The sequence below is a fragment of the Rhinopithecus roxellana genome, chromosome 12 (assembly GCF_007565055.1).
Source record: "Rhinopithecus roxellana isolate Shanxi Qingling chromosome 12, ASM756505v1, whole genome shotgun sequence".
NCBI classification, from domain to species: Eukaryota; Metazoa; Chordata; class Mammalia; order Primates; family Cercopithecidae; genus Rhinopithecus; species Rhinopithecus roxellana.
In genome coordinates, this window is record NC_044560.1 from 125,915,960 (window position 1) to 125,932,078 (window position 16,119).

At 36.8% G+C, this 16,119-nt stretch overlaps 1 protein-coding gene across 4 annotated transcripts in view; it reads right to left on the minus strand.

Annotated features, from left to right (window-relative positions):
• AGBL4 (ATP/GTP binding protein like 4) overlaps positions 1–16,119 on the minus strand; it is a 1,510,388-nt gene that overhangs the window by 535,753 nt on the left and 958,516 nt on the right. For all 4 annotated transcript variants that reach the window (XM_030942932.1, XM_030942931.1, XM_030942930.1 and 1 more), the window contains exon 5: positions 5,330–5,546. In XM_030942932.1, coding sequence (XP_030798792.1) covers positions 5,330–5,546 — 217 coding nt within the window. The remainder of the gene's footprint in view (positions 1–5,329; positions 5,547–16,119) is intronic.

The following is a 16,119-nucleotide window of genomic DNA, read 5'->3' on the forward strand; positions in this document are numbered from 1 at the left end:
AGAAACTGTAACCCTCCTACATGGCTGATAAGGATATAAAATGACACTACTCTTTGGAACACAGTTTGACAGTTTATCTTTTAAAAGTTGAACATAAACTTATTGTATTTCCTAGTGATTTCACTCCAAGAAAAATGTAATCATATGTCCATTCAAAGTACACAAATGATCATAGCAGCATTATTCATAATAAGTCCAAACTGAAACCCATCCAAATGTCCTTGAACTGGAGAATAGGTAAACAAAATGTGGTATATCCTTTCAATGGAATACTATTCAGCACTTAAAATGAACTACTGATACTTGCTATAATATTTTTGAGGTCCATCCATATTACAGTGTTAAGTGAAAAATGCAAGATGCATAAGATGACTACATATTCTCTAATTCTGTTTATATGAAATGTTCAGAAATGGCAAATTTATAGTGTCAGCAGATCGGTAGTTACCTGCGGCTAGGACTGGATGTGAGAATTAACAAGGGAACTTTTTGAGATGATGGAAATGTTCTAAAATCAGATTGTGGTAATAGATACACAACTCTATAAAAATCATAAGATACTAAACATCATAAAATTATACCCTTACAATGCATGAATTTTATACACTGCAAGTTATACCTCAATAAAGCTATTAAAACAATAATCAAAATACCTTTCTCATGATGTCTTCATCTTAAATGGCAGATCACAGTTTTAAATACATGTTCAAAGGGGTTTTGTTCAGTAGGTTTCAAAGGGGTTACTGGTAACAAAATAAAATATATTCTTGGATGATATAATTAGTACCAGTGACAGCTATGACCATAGTGATTAACAGTTCTAGCACGAAAATTCAAAATCTTTCTTCCTGCCTGCTCTCCCTAAGATCTGGATGCTGGCAGTTTAGCCTTCCCACTTGTAACTACCCTCCCTCCGAATTGGAATAAGGATTACCTAATTATAGTGATGCCTTCAGACACAAGCCATATCAAATACCCTGGTAACTGAGAATCATCCTGTCTGCAAAAGTATGCCAGAAAGCCTTAAAATCTCTAGTATCTGCATCAAGGCCCAGAACACAGGATTGAGCCAACCCACAGAGCTTCCTTGATCTAGTCCAGATGGCACAGGTACACCCCGTATTTCCATTAAATTTACTTTCTTAAAATGCTGCTTTGGATATGGTAAATCCCTTTCTCAAAAATCTTTTTGGGTGTTAAAATGTCCATCAAAGGGCCAGGACATGGTGTTAGAAGCCATGGGTTTAAATCTTGGCCCTGATATGAACTAGTCATGTGGCCTTAACGAAGAAACTTATCTTTTTATCCTCAGATTATTTATCCCCAAACTGGGACAGTTCTGCCTACTCTATAAAATTATTGTGAGAAAAAATCAAATGGTCTATATAAAGTAAAAAACCCAGTATGTGTGTTGTGTAGAATCTGAATAAAGGATGTAGCCAATATGAAAATCAGGGCTTTCCAGAGTTTTGCCTGAATTTTCTTGTCTAGCCTTATCTTCCAGTAGCCCCATAAATTCCCTATTCCAATCAAACCAGACTTCTAACCAACTACCACCACCAGGCAATGGCTTTGGCTTTTCTGGCTTTCTGGGCTACCTTATTATCAACTCTGTATTCTGTGATCCTACCTATCTTTCAAGATGGCTTAAAACAAAATCTTTAGCTTTTAAAGACATTCTCCATGACATTTATTTTTATTGTTAACTCCTTAAACAACTCATTATATCCTTAATTATATATTTTTTAAAGTATCAGAGCTATTTGCACATGTCCCTTTTCCCTGGTACAGAATATGCTCCTGGAAATATACGAAGACTTGTATGTATACCTTGTTATATATCTCCACAGTATCTCTCACAGGCTCTGAAGTAGGACAGGAGTTTCAAACTATTACTTTTTCCAACTGAGGAATTCCTCAAGGATAATTGGAAAACTTCTATTCAAGTCCAATTTTCTCACTTTATACGTGAAAAAATTATCCCCAGAAAGGGAACATAGAATTCAAGGTAATACAAGTAGTTTCATGTTAGAGCTGAAAGCAGAATTCAGATTTCCTGTGGCAGCGACTTTAAGCTGTCCCTGAATATCAATTCTCCCACATAGAGGACCACCAAGTTTTAGCTAAAACTGGGCTACTCAGAACAAAGACGTCATTTCATATCCTTCCTTTAGTTAAATGTGAATGACTTCTAGTAAATGACAATGCCACAAAACTGCTTCTTCTTTCTCCACCATCTCCTTCATCCTGCTGCATGGAATACAGATATCATGGTAGAATTCCATATTGAATCATGAGGTTGAGGGCCACATCCCAAGGATGACAGAGAAGAAAGCTGAAAGAACCTGACTCTTTGAGGCTTTCAAGGAGTAGAGCCACAAAATTAGTTGTGGATTGCCTACATTTAGACTTTTACATTGAAAAGAAATAAATGTCTATCTTGTTTAAGTTGTTGTTATTTTATATATGTTATTTTGAATATCTATTATTGGAAGCTTAACTGATCCTGTTGTTTTTCTTATTAGCTTTCTGTTGTTTTCAGCTCTTCACACTGTTTCCAGACATGTTCTTAATTAATTTTTTCATTGTTTCAATCATTCACTCAATAAACATTCATTGTGCACCTACATTCTGGCTGTCATAAATCTAAGAGAAGGTTGGGGTGGGCACAGGAGTAAAATGTACAGATCCTGCCTTAAAAGTTATGAGTAATGAATGAACTTTCCATTCTCTTAAAAAATATCATAATTCATATGTCTAGCAAATATTAATCTCAGAATTTTTCTGACAATCCCTTCTCAAATAATCTCACTGTTCAGTAATATACTGTTAATTGGACCAGGTGCAGTTAATGTATTCTATTTATTCCTCTACATCCACTCTCCACCCTTCTATACCCTTTTATTTTCCCTGGGAGGCTGATCTGTATGAATTACATTAATGGGCTCCTTTGTTCTCTGGATTCTGGTTGTGTTGGCCAATATGACCCCTAGAAGAAGATCAGATGTAAGTGAGAGAATGAGGTCTATATATTTATTTTTCTAAGCACTCTCCATGGAGTTATCTCAGGCTAACTGTGCACCTTAACTGAAGGTCACTAATTCTTTCCGACATGACCCACTAAATGACTCTCTACTATTGTGTTCTGTTAACCATTCCTTCCCTTTATTCCCTTTCAGTTGTTATTAGCCCTAGAGAATTTCACTATACCTTGTCATTGCATGCATTGCCCATACCTTGTAAATAGCCCATTTATTAAACCTTCCTTAAATTATCCTAATTTGAGGCTGCCGTCTGTTTCCTGCTAGCATGCTGACTCATACATCATGTATACCAATTTTCAGTTCAAAATATATAGGCAACGGATACAAATGTGAAGATACCATGAGAAGCACTGTTGGGAAGAAGGTTGGAGTAGAGAAAAGATATTTAGCAAAATCATAGTGCATGCAGAATCTCAGACTACAAGAATAACATGACCACATTTGTCTCTCAGGTACCTGAGTTGCACATAGGCCCTCTTTATTGCTCTCTTTTTTGAGGTATCCTGGATTTACTTAGAAACAGGTCTCACTTTTATGTGAAACTCACAGTCACTAGGCTGAGTCCATTTAACTACCAACACATATCAGAACCCCAAGTACAATATCTTCTGCCAATTTCACCAGTATCTTCATTTAGAATGTTTAGAGCCTGTCCAATATGCCTCTTTTAGGGGCACAATCCACACTTTTTGAAGAGTAAAACATAAAACCAAATTAGCACCTGCTTATTCTTATTCAGCAACCAAAGTATTGCTGACAACAAAGAGTAAAACTTATGAATTCAGTATGGAGAACAACTTCAGATCCTAGTTTGGGCACAAGAGGAAGAGGGAAGTAGGAAGAGGCCACGTGTGGCGGCTCACACCTGTAATCCCAGCACTTTGGGAGGCCAAGGCAGGTGGATCACCTGAGGTCAGGAGTTTGAGATCAGCCTGGCCAACATGGTGAAACCCTGTCTGTACTAAAAATACAAAAATTAGCTGGGTGTGGTGGTGCATGCCTGTAATCCCAGCTACTCTGGAGGCTGAGGCAGGAGAATTGCTTGAACCTGGGAGGCGGAGGTTGCAGTGAGCTGTGAGCTGAGATCTCTCCACTGCACTTTAGCCTGGGTGACAGAGTGAGTCCCCATCTCAAAAAAAAAAAAAAAAAAAAAAAAAAAAAAAAAAAAAAAAGAACTAAGTAAAGAAAAGGAAGTAGGAAGATGTGGTAGGCGAAATAATGCACCACTCCCCAACCCAAGATGTCTAACTCCTAATCCCCAGAACCTGTGACTATGTTACCTCACATAACAAAAGGGACTTCACAGATGTAATTAAGTTAAAGATCTTGCTATATGGAGATTAACCTGGATTTATCTGGGTAAATCCATTATAAGCACAAGGATCCTTATAAGTGACAGAGAGTTCATATCAAAGTGATACAGCATGAAAAAGACTCAACCAGCCACTGATGGCTTTTAAGATGGAAGGGAACTACAAACTAAGAAATGCAAGCAGCCTCTAGAAGCTGGAAAAGGCAGGGAAATAAATTCTCCTCTAGAGCCTCCAAAAGAAACATAGATTTGCTGATACCTTGACTTTAGCCCAGTGAGACTCATTTTGTATTTCTAGCTCCCAGAAGTATAAGATAATAATTTTGTGTTGTTTTATACTACCATGTTTGTTGTAGTTTGTCACATCAGTAATAGGGAACTATTATGGAATGGGAAACTGAAATCTCTAGACCCAGGAAACTAAACCTGGAGCAGGAAAAAAGAGTCAGAAACTGATGGATGACAGGGACAGAGCACACTGTGGCCATCACAACCAAACTGCACATCACTTGCTAACCTGTACTGCAGGCAAGTTTGGTTCACTAAGAAATGTATTCTTCATATCAGAAGCTCACAGTAATAAAATGCTTTCATACCTTTTGTAACACCTAGTAAAAGTCTCCTTTTCTCTCAGAGGTTTTGGGATTCACCTAACTTTTGTATTTTGCTAGAGAGCTTTATCAGCTTCATTCAGAAAAACAACCATCTGTCTCATATCTTACTCTGTGACTTCTTCTCATATCTTACTACGGTGCCCCATAGTCACAATAAATCACACAATAAAAACAATACTTTAAAGAATTGTTAAATTAATACTAATTATATAATTGTTTAATTGTAGTTAGTAAATTATTAAAAAGTTCTGGAAAGCACCACTATTCATTATTTGCATTCCATAAAAACCCACTGCTAAGTCCCTATCCCAAGATTGCCTGTTTCTAAATGAGTAACCCAAACCTGGCACAGGCCTTACCACACTCTGGCCCAGCTGCTCCCGAAAGAAGTAATCCATGTTTCTCTTTTGCAGGCTGTCAAGGTAATGTTGGAAGCGAGTGTATGTATATGGGTAGCAGTAAGCAAACTGGTAAGTATCTTCTTCTCGGTCAAAACAAAAGGCAAAGGACATCACATAGTTCTTCCTATGGTCTGGGCAGCGGTAGTAGTAAACATTTTTGGGTGGCAGCCTTTGCCTGAAATATATAAACAAAGAAATTTGGGCATATGAGACATCTGTTCAAGCTTCAAAAGGTAATACATATAAATCAATGCCTAGTAGAAAAACTGTAACATCAAGAACCATGGGTAATGGGGCTGGGAGAATGACAACACAAACCAGATAGTGTCTAAAACGGACCTGAATCTGGCAGCTCTTTGCTCACAATGCAGTGCTACCCTTTCTCAACTGTTTGGAAACTGCAAAGTTAAACAAAAATAGATACATTCTCTTCATTTGTTTATCCTTATTTTGAGCACCTAACATATGTGGCATCACATGCCCAGGCCTTGAAGTACAATAATAAATAAGACAAGCAAGATCTCTGTCCTCATGGAGAATAGTGGGGAAGTGGTCAATAAAATATTAAAAATAAGTAGACAATATAATTACAGATTCTAAAAGTGCCTTGAAGGCAAATAAAGACTGTGATGCTGTAGAGATATGAATGGGAGAGGCCTACTTTTCCCAGGGAAGTCAGGTTTTTTAAATTATAAGACTAATTAAGAACTTTTAAAATAAACTCATCTGCATTGTATATATTCAAGGAAGGGAAAAATATTCAACATTTCTCTAAATTATTACTGTTATTTTCTACAGAGCATTCCACGAGACTAATTTTCCACAGAAGCACTTTGGGAAATAGTGCTTTAAAATATGCTGTGTGGGCAATTTTGCTAAACTAAACACTGAGATGCAAACAGGAAACAAAAATGTTGCAGTCATAGTTTCCATAATATCTTCGCATTTACCCACTTTAAAGAGTTACTCTACCCTCTCATGATTTATGATATCCAACCTCTTCATAATGTTTCCCTGCAGTGAATGTCTCTTTCTATTACTTCAAATACTGCTTATCCTGCAAATCTCACCTCAAACTGTGCCCTTTCCATGATACTACATCGAAAATTCCAGGCCAGTTCAGCTCCACATTTTGTGTAACTCTTGTTTTTTTATCAATTGCTTAATAAGTCTTAGCCACCAAGGTTGATTTGGAAGATCCTTAAAGGAAGGAATGCTCCTGGGGAGTGTAGATACAGTGGATGAAGGATGTAAGGCTCACCTGTATTGGCTTGGCATTCAATTGAGAAGCCATAGACTACAGGGGCATATGAAGAAAAATGTGAGGAGGAAAGTATAGGAGGGGAAATTGAGAAGAACAAGAAGGGTGCCGGCTCCAGGAAGAACAACCTGGAGAAAATTGTTAACAGATAGAACAGAGAGCATTATAACATACTAGTGTTTGTTGCAGAATCTTGTTTCTACCTTAGTGTCTTTCTGAAGCTAAGTGGCCAGAGTGGGAGGTGTAGCTGTGGGATTCCTATGGAACAGCAGTGGTTACATGGCATTGATGCCTGTACATACATTTGATTATATTAAATTTAATTAAATATTCTGGTATTTGATTATATTAGAAAAAGTGACTAAAATGATGGGCCATGGGGTCTAAGATGTGTAAGAAACTGAAAGTGCTGAGGAGGAGGACAGGATGATAGATATGCAGTCTAAGCAACAAAGAAACAGAACTTTCACATAAAAGTCAGCGGTAGTATCAAAGGTTGTTAAGAGGTGCACTTTGGCCCACCAATAGAGTCCATTTGCCTCCTACTCCCAAAGCTACTGCCAATAAATATATAAATAACAGTCTTCTTATAATGGAAATATATCTTTAAGACAAATCTTATAGGCACTCCTTTTTCTAACTAGATTGCTACCCTAAATTCTGGAGTTATCAGTGATGAGGTAGAGAAATGATGGCTTGGAAGGTGCATGAGGAGTGAGGAGAAAAGTAACCCCTCCTGATCCTTCTGTACGTGCAGTGTAGAAGAATGAGGATTTCTTGAGAGGGCATCATCTCAAGTAATGTTCATCTTAAATGAACATTACTTCCCCCATCATCATGGGGGAAGTAATGTCCTCCAAGAGAGTCAGGCCTCAGTTCATTGTTTTATTCAGCAAATATTTAAGCATCATAGACTTTTAACCAAGTCTAGTTTGGTTAAGACAAGGGGTAAACGAAGAAGTGAACTTAAAGACTGAGGATCGAAGTGGGATTATTAACCATGGAGCTGTGTTACAGAGGAAAAAGTGGAAAATGAAGAGGTCTGAAGAGGGAGAGGGAAGAAAGCAGTGAAGAGTCAAGATTAGAGAGAGAACAGACCAGTGCAAGGATGTGGGTATGGACAGAATGCATGATGCTCTACATTTGTGATGTTATTGAAGATATAGGAAAGTGAGGCAGGCTGGTGGCATATGCGAGTCTCAGAGCTCCTGATTTGTATTTGAGGATATGTCTGTGAAAGTGGCCTTAATGTTTTCAGCCAATGGTCTGTGATAGTCACTTCAGGCCCTGACTTGAAGGTCTGAGTTTGAGTCTCTTAGAGCCCTGGATGAGTATGTCTTCATTCACAAGCGGTTCCTATAGTCATAAGGTCTCAGGTTATGATGCTGTTTTCAGCTCTTTATTTACCAGTATATCCAACCAGGGTATATGCTTTAAATTCTGTCACCACAGTTTTCTCCTCTTCCAGCCAAGTTCTGCAACTTGACTCTGAGTGCCTGCTGTCTCCACTGAATTTGATTATGTGCTATCAGGAGAATCCATCTACTGCCTGCAGCTGTTCCAGCTCCTTTCCTGGGTGAGCTCGGATGCCTAACCTGATTAGCAGACAAAATAGAGTTAATGGGCTCTGGGGCAATCATTCAGGGAAACTGAGATGCTGTTCAGGGCTTAGATTGTCTAGACTTTCCTAAGGATACAAACAGAAATCTATTTGAGGAGGGCTCAGCAGGCAAAATTCAAGACTTTCAAGTAATGCAAAGAATAAAGCAAAGGGGACTGAAACTAGGGAGGAAAAAATGTCTCCTTCATTTGGGACATACTTCTGATTTTTCTCTTATTTTGTTCGTTATGTCTCAGCCATTGTATTAAGTGTTTTATATGCATCATCATTTAATCCTCACAATAACCTTATGAGCTGGGACTGTTATCCCCTTTACATAGATAAAAAAAAAAAATTGAAGCCACGAGAGGAAAAATAAAAGATTCTCTGAGGTCACAAGATCAGTGAGCAGCAGATCCTATATTAAGCTTAGGTCAGTGTGGCTCAAAATCCTGTATTCATAATCCCTACAGTATCTTTCCATTCTCCTTTTCCCCTTGCCATCCAACTTACAGCCTTAACTTCTACTTCCAGAAAAACCTGATTTTACAGTACTCTCTTGCTAAAAAACTTTTAAGCAACTTTCTATCCTCACATTTCAGTTTGGCCCACAAAGCTTCCTGTGATGGCCTTGTGATTCCAGCATCATCACCCATTTCACCTTCCTTGAAACCTTTGCTTTGTTTACATTCAACTACTCATAACTCCCTAACACAATTTTGTGCCATACCTTCAATATCTCTATGTTTTGTACTCGATATTTCCTCTACCTGAACTGCCTTCCCCACCATCTTCATACTTGGTGAACTCCTACTGATAGATGAGGCATGTAGTCAATTGTCAACAAAGGTTTAAATATTTTTTAAATGAACAAATCAATGTATAAGTGACTACCCTTTAACACAGCTCTTCTCTAAAGCCTTCCCTGACTATTGAGTCTTCATTTTTTTCCCTACTTTAAAAACTGATATAAAAAGATTTTTATTATCTAGTTTGTCTCTTAACAATGAATAATAAAAGTAAATGGATATTTGGATATTTCTTCAAATAGTAGGCTTCTTGAAAACATAAACTGTGTTACTTCTTTAACTCTAGTGATGGCATAGAGCAGTCTCAAGCAATACCTATTTATTTAAAAAGCAATGAAAAAAAGGGAAAAAAAACTTCTTATCCCAGAATAACATTGGTAGGCATCACAAGAAGGCAGATTCTAGTTCAGTATAGAGACTCTTTAACATTCAGCTGAAGAGAAAGTAGAGAGGGCTGCCTTACAGAGAAGTACAAGTATAGAAGATTTAGGGGATAAAGTTCCTGTACTTGATGTGAGGTTAGACAAGACAGACTTATGATTCCATTTAACACAGATAGTCTATGATATCCATGGAAACAATAAGATAATAATTATTATAGTACTATTTCCTAATATCTATATAGCATTGACCATATGCTAGGCCATTCTAATTACTTTATAATGTATTCACTTCTTTATTCCTCTCAACAAGCCTCTGAAGTTATTCATATTATATCAATGGTATGAAAATAAAGGTAGAGTCAAGAACCTTTATGCTTAAGTAGGTTGTTCATGACTCCCCAGAAAATCCCAGAAAGAAAATGGCACAGCACCCGATCCTGCCAGACACCCAGGAAGATTTCAGGTCCTGTGGTGTGTGCTTTCAAGACGTGGGGACTAAAGGCTGATCCAGCTCTTGGAATAAGGCCTTGTCCTGAGTTCAATGTCTTGAGGATATCCACATGAATGAGGGAGGTCTGTAACTTACATCTTCAGATTCAGTCATGCATGACTGAATGTTCTGAGTAAGCACGTATGCACACATACATACACACACACACTCTCTCAGGCATGTACACACTCAACACATTCACAAACATTATTATAGCTTCTATCTCATTCTATTTCTCTGTCTATTCTATCTCATTCTAGCTCTCTATTATAGCTCCTATCTCACTACATCAATTTAAACATATTCCTGTCTCCACTATGAGAATGAGCTCTCCTGGATGGCAGGTACTACATATTGTTCATCTCTAGTTCTCCAGGACCTATACAACGGCTTACAGATGAAGTGCCAAGAATGCTTATGAATTAGATAAATATGTTTGTGAATAAACAATGTCAGCTCCACTAACATATATATATTGTACTCTCTCCAGTGAAACTTTAAGTCATGCCCTGAATATATCATATTCTCAAAAACCTCCTTGCCTTTTAAAATGCTGTTCTTTCTGCCTATAATTGCGATTCTCATTCTTTTCTACATAGTGCATCTCTGTATAGAGAAGTGAGGCCTACCTCAAATGATAGTTCCTCTTTGAAGTCTTTGTCAACAACTTCAGGATGAATTAACTGCTCTAAATACTAATTGCAGACACTGCTGTGTTTCTGATTCACCTCAAAATCCTCAGCACTAGCACAGTACTTGGTCTTGAAGAGGAGCTCAACGTATTTTGTTAAATGACTGAGTTGACTTAAGAGTGCATCAATGATTCCCCTCCCATCTATCATCCTCTCTACTTTCTGTTCAGACCCCTCAGCTAAATTCCCAAAGCATCATTTGAGGTTACCAGAACATAGGAAGAAGAGAAGTCCCAGACCTAATGCAGTACATAAGTTTCTCTAACACAACAGCATTCTCTAGTCATCCTCACGAGCCTTGACAGACAGGAGCCCTAATTTCCTCTCTAATCAAGCAGAGAAATACAGATGGGAATAAAGGCGTTTCAACCCCAGTAGACACAAGCATTTTTCTTCAAATTAGCAGAAAGGGACATAACAAAATATCATTCTTTCCAGGTTGTAAGTCTTTAAAAAGGTGTGCAAAACAAGGGGATCACAAAGTCACTCAGATATCCCCAAAGGAAGTAGCAAATTTTAAGCACCTTTTGAATCTCCATAGCTGTGCTATCTGTTTGATGTACACTACTGTCTGACTGCTAAGCACATGTTCTTCCCACCATTCCAAGGCTGTTCTACCTCAGATTTATCCAGCAACAGCAGTTATAGTCTCTTGGTTCCCTTACTTCATCTACTCAGGGGATGGAAGCAAACTGGCATGTAGTTTCTCAGGCATATTTGAAATTGAGGTAAGATTTCATTCCTTTGCCCTTCGTGAGGGCAGCTGAATCCCTCATTTGTCATCTATGCCAACACATGGCCTTTAGTCTACATTTGGCTGGAACAACCAAGGCTATCACCTAGCTTGAGCCATTTGCCCCCCTCCTTTTCCTCTTTGATGTCTGGCACAGCCAGGGACCTTGGATGGATACCCATATTCTAAATGCACCCTCTCTAGGCAAACAGGACCCATTCTAATTCCAATCCTATCTTCCTCCAAATAATTATAATAGGACTCCTGTCACCAGCACATCTATTCTTATCTCTCTCTGCACTTTGTCACAGCTAATCTCTTGGTGAGTCACAAGGAGGGGGAGAAAGACTGAGAGAGTGCTCAGATACAGGCAACACATTTTTACACCCAGTGTCTAATCAGATTATCATCTTATCAGGGGCTGATGGGCACTCAGGGTGGGAGGAGAGAGACAGTGCTACATATTGCCAGCTGAATTTTTGATAACAAAAAGACACTGCTCAATTCTTGAATTAACCTTTTTGTCCTACACACTGTATTATTTATTTTTCAGAGTTTGTATTACATGTAGGGATTTTTTTTTTTTTTTTTTTTTTTTTTTTTGGTCTGTGCCTTCTGGAGAAGGACACCCACACACTGTGGCAGCAGCTGCTTCTATTAATTCCAAGCCATTAAAAAAAATTAAAATTAAACCCAATTACTTAGGTTTGTTTAGAGCTGAGGAATAGCTGAGACTGATTATTCCCCCTGGTCATGGACAGCAACGATATTCCTACCTATGGTGGCTGCTGGCAGAATGCCAGTGCAGACAGAAACTCCAGGGACAGGCACCCCATGCAATGAGAGGCTATAAATCACATACTCTGTCTTCTCCCATCCAGATTCCTGACAGGCAGCAAGAAGAGGAGACTGAACAAGGAGCTAGGAGTTGGATTCTAGTCCAAGCTCTTGGTATATTCTTCTCCCCTGCTTCTGTATAAAATGTGGTTACTAAAAAGCATCCTGTATCCTTCTTAGGGTTGTTGTGAAACTCTTAGGTGAAAAGCACTGTGTTTTCAAAACTGTCATTTGCTGGGGTATGGGATGGTATATGAGGCAGTATTAGAATTCTGGGTGCTTTGGGATTGGGTGGTAGACCATAGCTGAAATGGGTCAGGTTTGCGCTGAAGTTTTGTATCCAAATTACTTTGTTGTTACATCATGGGTGGAATAACAATAATTGTTCAGGTTGTGAAGTCACTAGACTGGAATCTCCTTGTCGTCTTGCATAGAACCTAGCATACAGAGGCACTTGATAAATATTTCAAATGAATGAGTAAAAATAAGTCAGTCAGTGCTGGGTTTTGAATGAACACATAGGGCTGTGTTCAATTCTAGCTTTGGATGTCTTTTAGAAATGCAGTCATTGTATAGCAGAACTAATGTGGGCTTAGACTCTAATCCATTTCCATTATTACTAATCAGTCATGTAACCTTGGGACTGAGTTTCCCAATCTATAAAATGGAAATAGTGTTTAGCTTATGGATTTGTTGTGAAGTTTGGAGACTGGTACCTGACACATATGGGGTGCTCAGTAAATGGTAAATGCGATACTCATCATGCTGTATGTGATGGATAGTTGGCATCATGTTCCTTCTTGGTTGGGAACGATGAATTCCAAGTTCGCACTAAGCGTGCTTAGGGCATGAAATGGACAGAGCAAGTCAAGGTAGAGGGTCAAGGAAAAAGTGAAAATGGATGGGGTCTTAATTTAAAAACATGCTTATTAACTAAAAACAGTGATAACCTGTTTTCTCTTCTTGACTTTTTGCAGACCCAAAGTAACCGATATCCACCTTTCAAGGAATGTGCTCTCTGATAAAACTAAATGTATCTGGATACAGGAGGGCAGTTAACACCTTCAGTTCCCAAAGTGAGGAGTATTCAAAGATGTCGTCCCTGCTGGCAGCTTGTTGTACCAGTCAACTGTGCTGTGGCCCATGCTGTAACCTTCAAGATACATGGAGTCTCCAAGTTACTAGTTAGTGGGATCAATAGGAAATGTGGAAAATAACTGGTCAGGAGATTTTGAAATATGCCTGGGAAACAGAAACTAAGTAGTCTTGCTTATAGGGAATAGTCTGAATGCTATTGACACATTTATCCCAGGGTGTAATCTAAAATTATGCATTTATTTTCTTGCTTAGTTAAAATTCTTGAAAATTTTTTTATCTGTTACCTTTTTGCCAGCAATGAGCTCAACACTACAAAAGTGTATGTTTTAGGAAAGTTAACTACAAAATTTCCATTTCTCATGACACGCAATGATAAGTACATAACTTGTATAAAACATTTGTCAGTGTTTATGATCCTGATAGGGATGTACTGATAACATGCCCACATACAAATCAGAAGACACAAATCTGCTGAAGAAACATCAACATCTACTTAAATAGTTAATACTTATTTTTGAAAAACTTATGCCAAAATACTACAACTTACACATGTAAAAGCAGAAGCATAGAAGAAATATGATTGAAATTATTCTAGAACAGTCATTTGCTCTAAATGAAAAGCCAGACATCAGAGCTATACTACATATAACTTGTGATGTCTGGCTTATTATTTAGAGTACATGACTATTTTAAAATAATTTTGATCATTTCCAATTCCAAGTTCCCTTGGGTATGAAGTGGTAGCTGTCATGTCTTTTCTCAATTAGCAGAAGAACTAAAACCAGCAGTTTTATATCAAAGTCAACAGATATATCAAACAGAAAATAATTTAACTGAATTCCAATGTAATTCAATTATTTTCATCCAATTCACGTAACCAAAGTAAAGCTTTTGGAAATTCATTCTATTGAAGCTAAAATGCTGTCTTGGTGGTACTGATACAGTTTATTCATTTTCAAAAGTTAAACATTAAAGAAAAAAATATTTTAGGGCAATATGAATACAATTGGTATTTTTTGAAATCCCTGAAAACAACATACTCGTTAAATTAGCAAACCTATTTTGGTTTGGTGAAAGCAATGTACTTGTTAAATCAACAAACCTATGGAGTAAAATTTATTTTGAATTGGTTTGAAGTGTCTACATAATTCATAATTGCATCCAAACAAGCTTCTATTTTCTATCTTCAAAATAGAAGCCATAGTTGTCAAAATGTATCCAAACAGAACTATACAATTTTTGTATGAAGCTAACATTAAACTATACGTGAAAAAAATGTTTTTATAAAGTTTTAGAAAGGCAGACCACACTTTCTGTCTTTATTATCTGACATCAATGTGATTTCAGAAATTTTGAGTCTTTAATAAAGGCTCAAAATTTTGTTAATCTACATTGATTTTGTACTTTTTCTTTGTTATTAATGAGACTTTTACATTTTGGGTGTCTTTTGTTCAAAATCAATTGGCAATCTTTAATCAAATATTCAATAAATGAAGCACGAAAGTGCTTCAGCTTTTAAAGCTTTTATCAATTTGCAATTATTTAAAATAAAGCCTGCAAACAAGAAGATATGACAGTTGTCTTTACAAAAGCAAGAAAGAAATTGCACAAACTAAATGGTGAAAGCAAAATTGAAATACAAGATTAAATTTTGAAATTCTATGATTTTACTTTGGGATAACAGCTTATTAGAAGAGTCTTTTGATGAAGCTCCTATTTTTAATTGTACATTTACGTGTTGTACTAGAGTGGAATAAAATTGAGAAGGCCTTCAGTTTTATAATATCTACATTTGGTGAACATTTAAAAAAATGAAGAAGAAGCATCTCATTTGACAAATTTTGTTGTATAAAAAAAATCAAAGAAAAATTTCCTGAAGGGAGTAAATAAGGAAGTAACTGTATAAATATTTGGACTGAAATATTTTTATATTTCAATACTAAAAAGCTTACACCTAGGAATGTCCCTTATTTAGAAAATATGCTCTAAGTTTATCAGGAAGGTACCTCAGTACCTATAGAGAAAATGCCCTTTGAATTTAAGTATAGTATGTTGTATAAAGAATAATTAATTGAATGTGTCAACAGTTTCAAACTTATTCATCATAATATGTAACTCTAAGAAGATTAAAGGCAAAGGCAATGTCATCAAAAACTAAAAATCATGAGAACATATTAGAAAAAAAAATTCTTCATAAAAATATCAATGACATAGTGTTAGATATAGGTGTAGCTAAGAAACTGAGTAAAGCATGTGAATGTATGCCACATAAGTTACTTTGATTTTGAGAAAATAAATATGTTTTTAAACATTTTTGCTTTAATGTACATGGATGCCTATTAATTTTATTTTTAGATTACATTTTATTTTTAAAAATAGATTTTGAAAATAATTATTTTGTAAGTTTACTAATGTAATAAAATCAATTTTGTTTCAAAAAACAGTATTTCAAAAAGTATACACTTTTTTTAGTTCTCCTATTCACTTTCAGTTGGAATGATAAATTACATGGTCATTCTATCCAACTGCCAACCTGACTGCTTCTCTTGAATATCTCAAAGTTACCTCAAATTTAACCTGATTAAAATTGATCTGACATGCCCCAAATCTGGGCTTCTAAAAGTGCTCCTATCTCAGTAAATAGCTTCAACATCTACATCCAGCCAATTGTATAAACCAGAAACCTGAGTTAACTTTAACTCTCTTTCACCCTTCAATAAATACTGCCTGTTTTATTTGTCAATAAAAAATTAAAAAAAATATTGCCGAAGAGCTTCCAATGTTGGCACTTTTCTAGCTGTTGTAGAAGCAGAAGGGGAAAAAAAAGCAATTCCATGCTTTCATG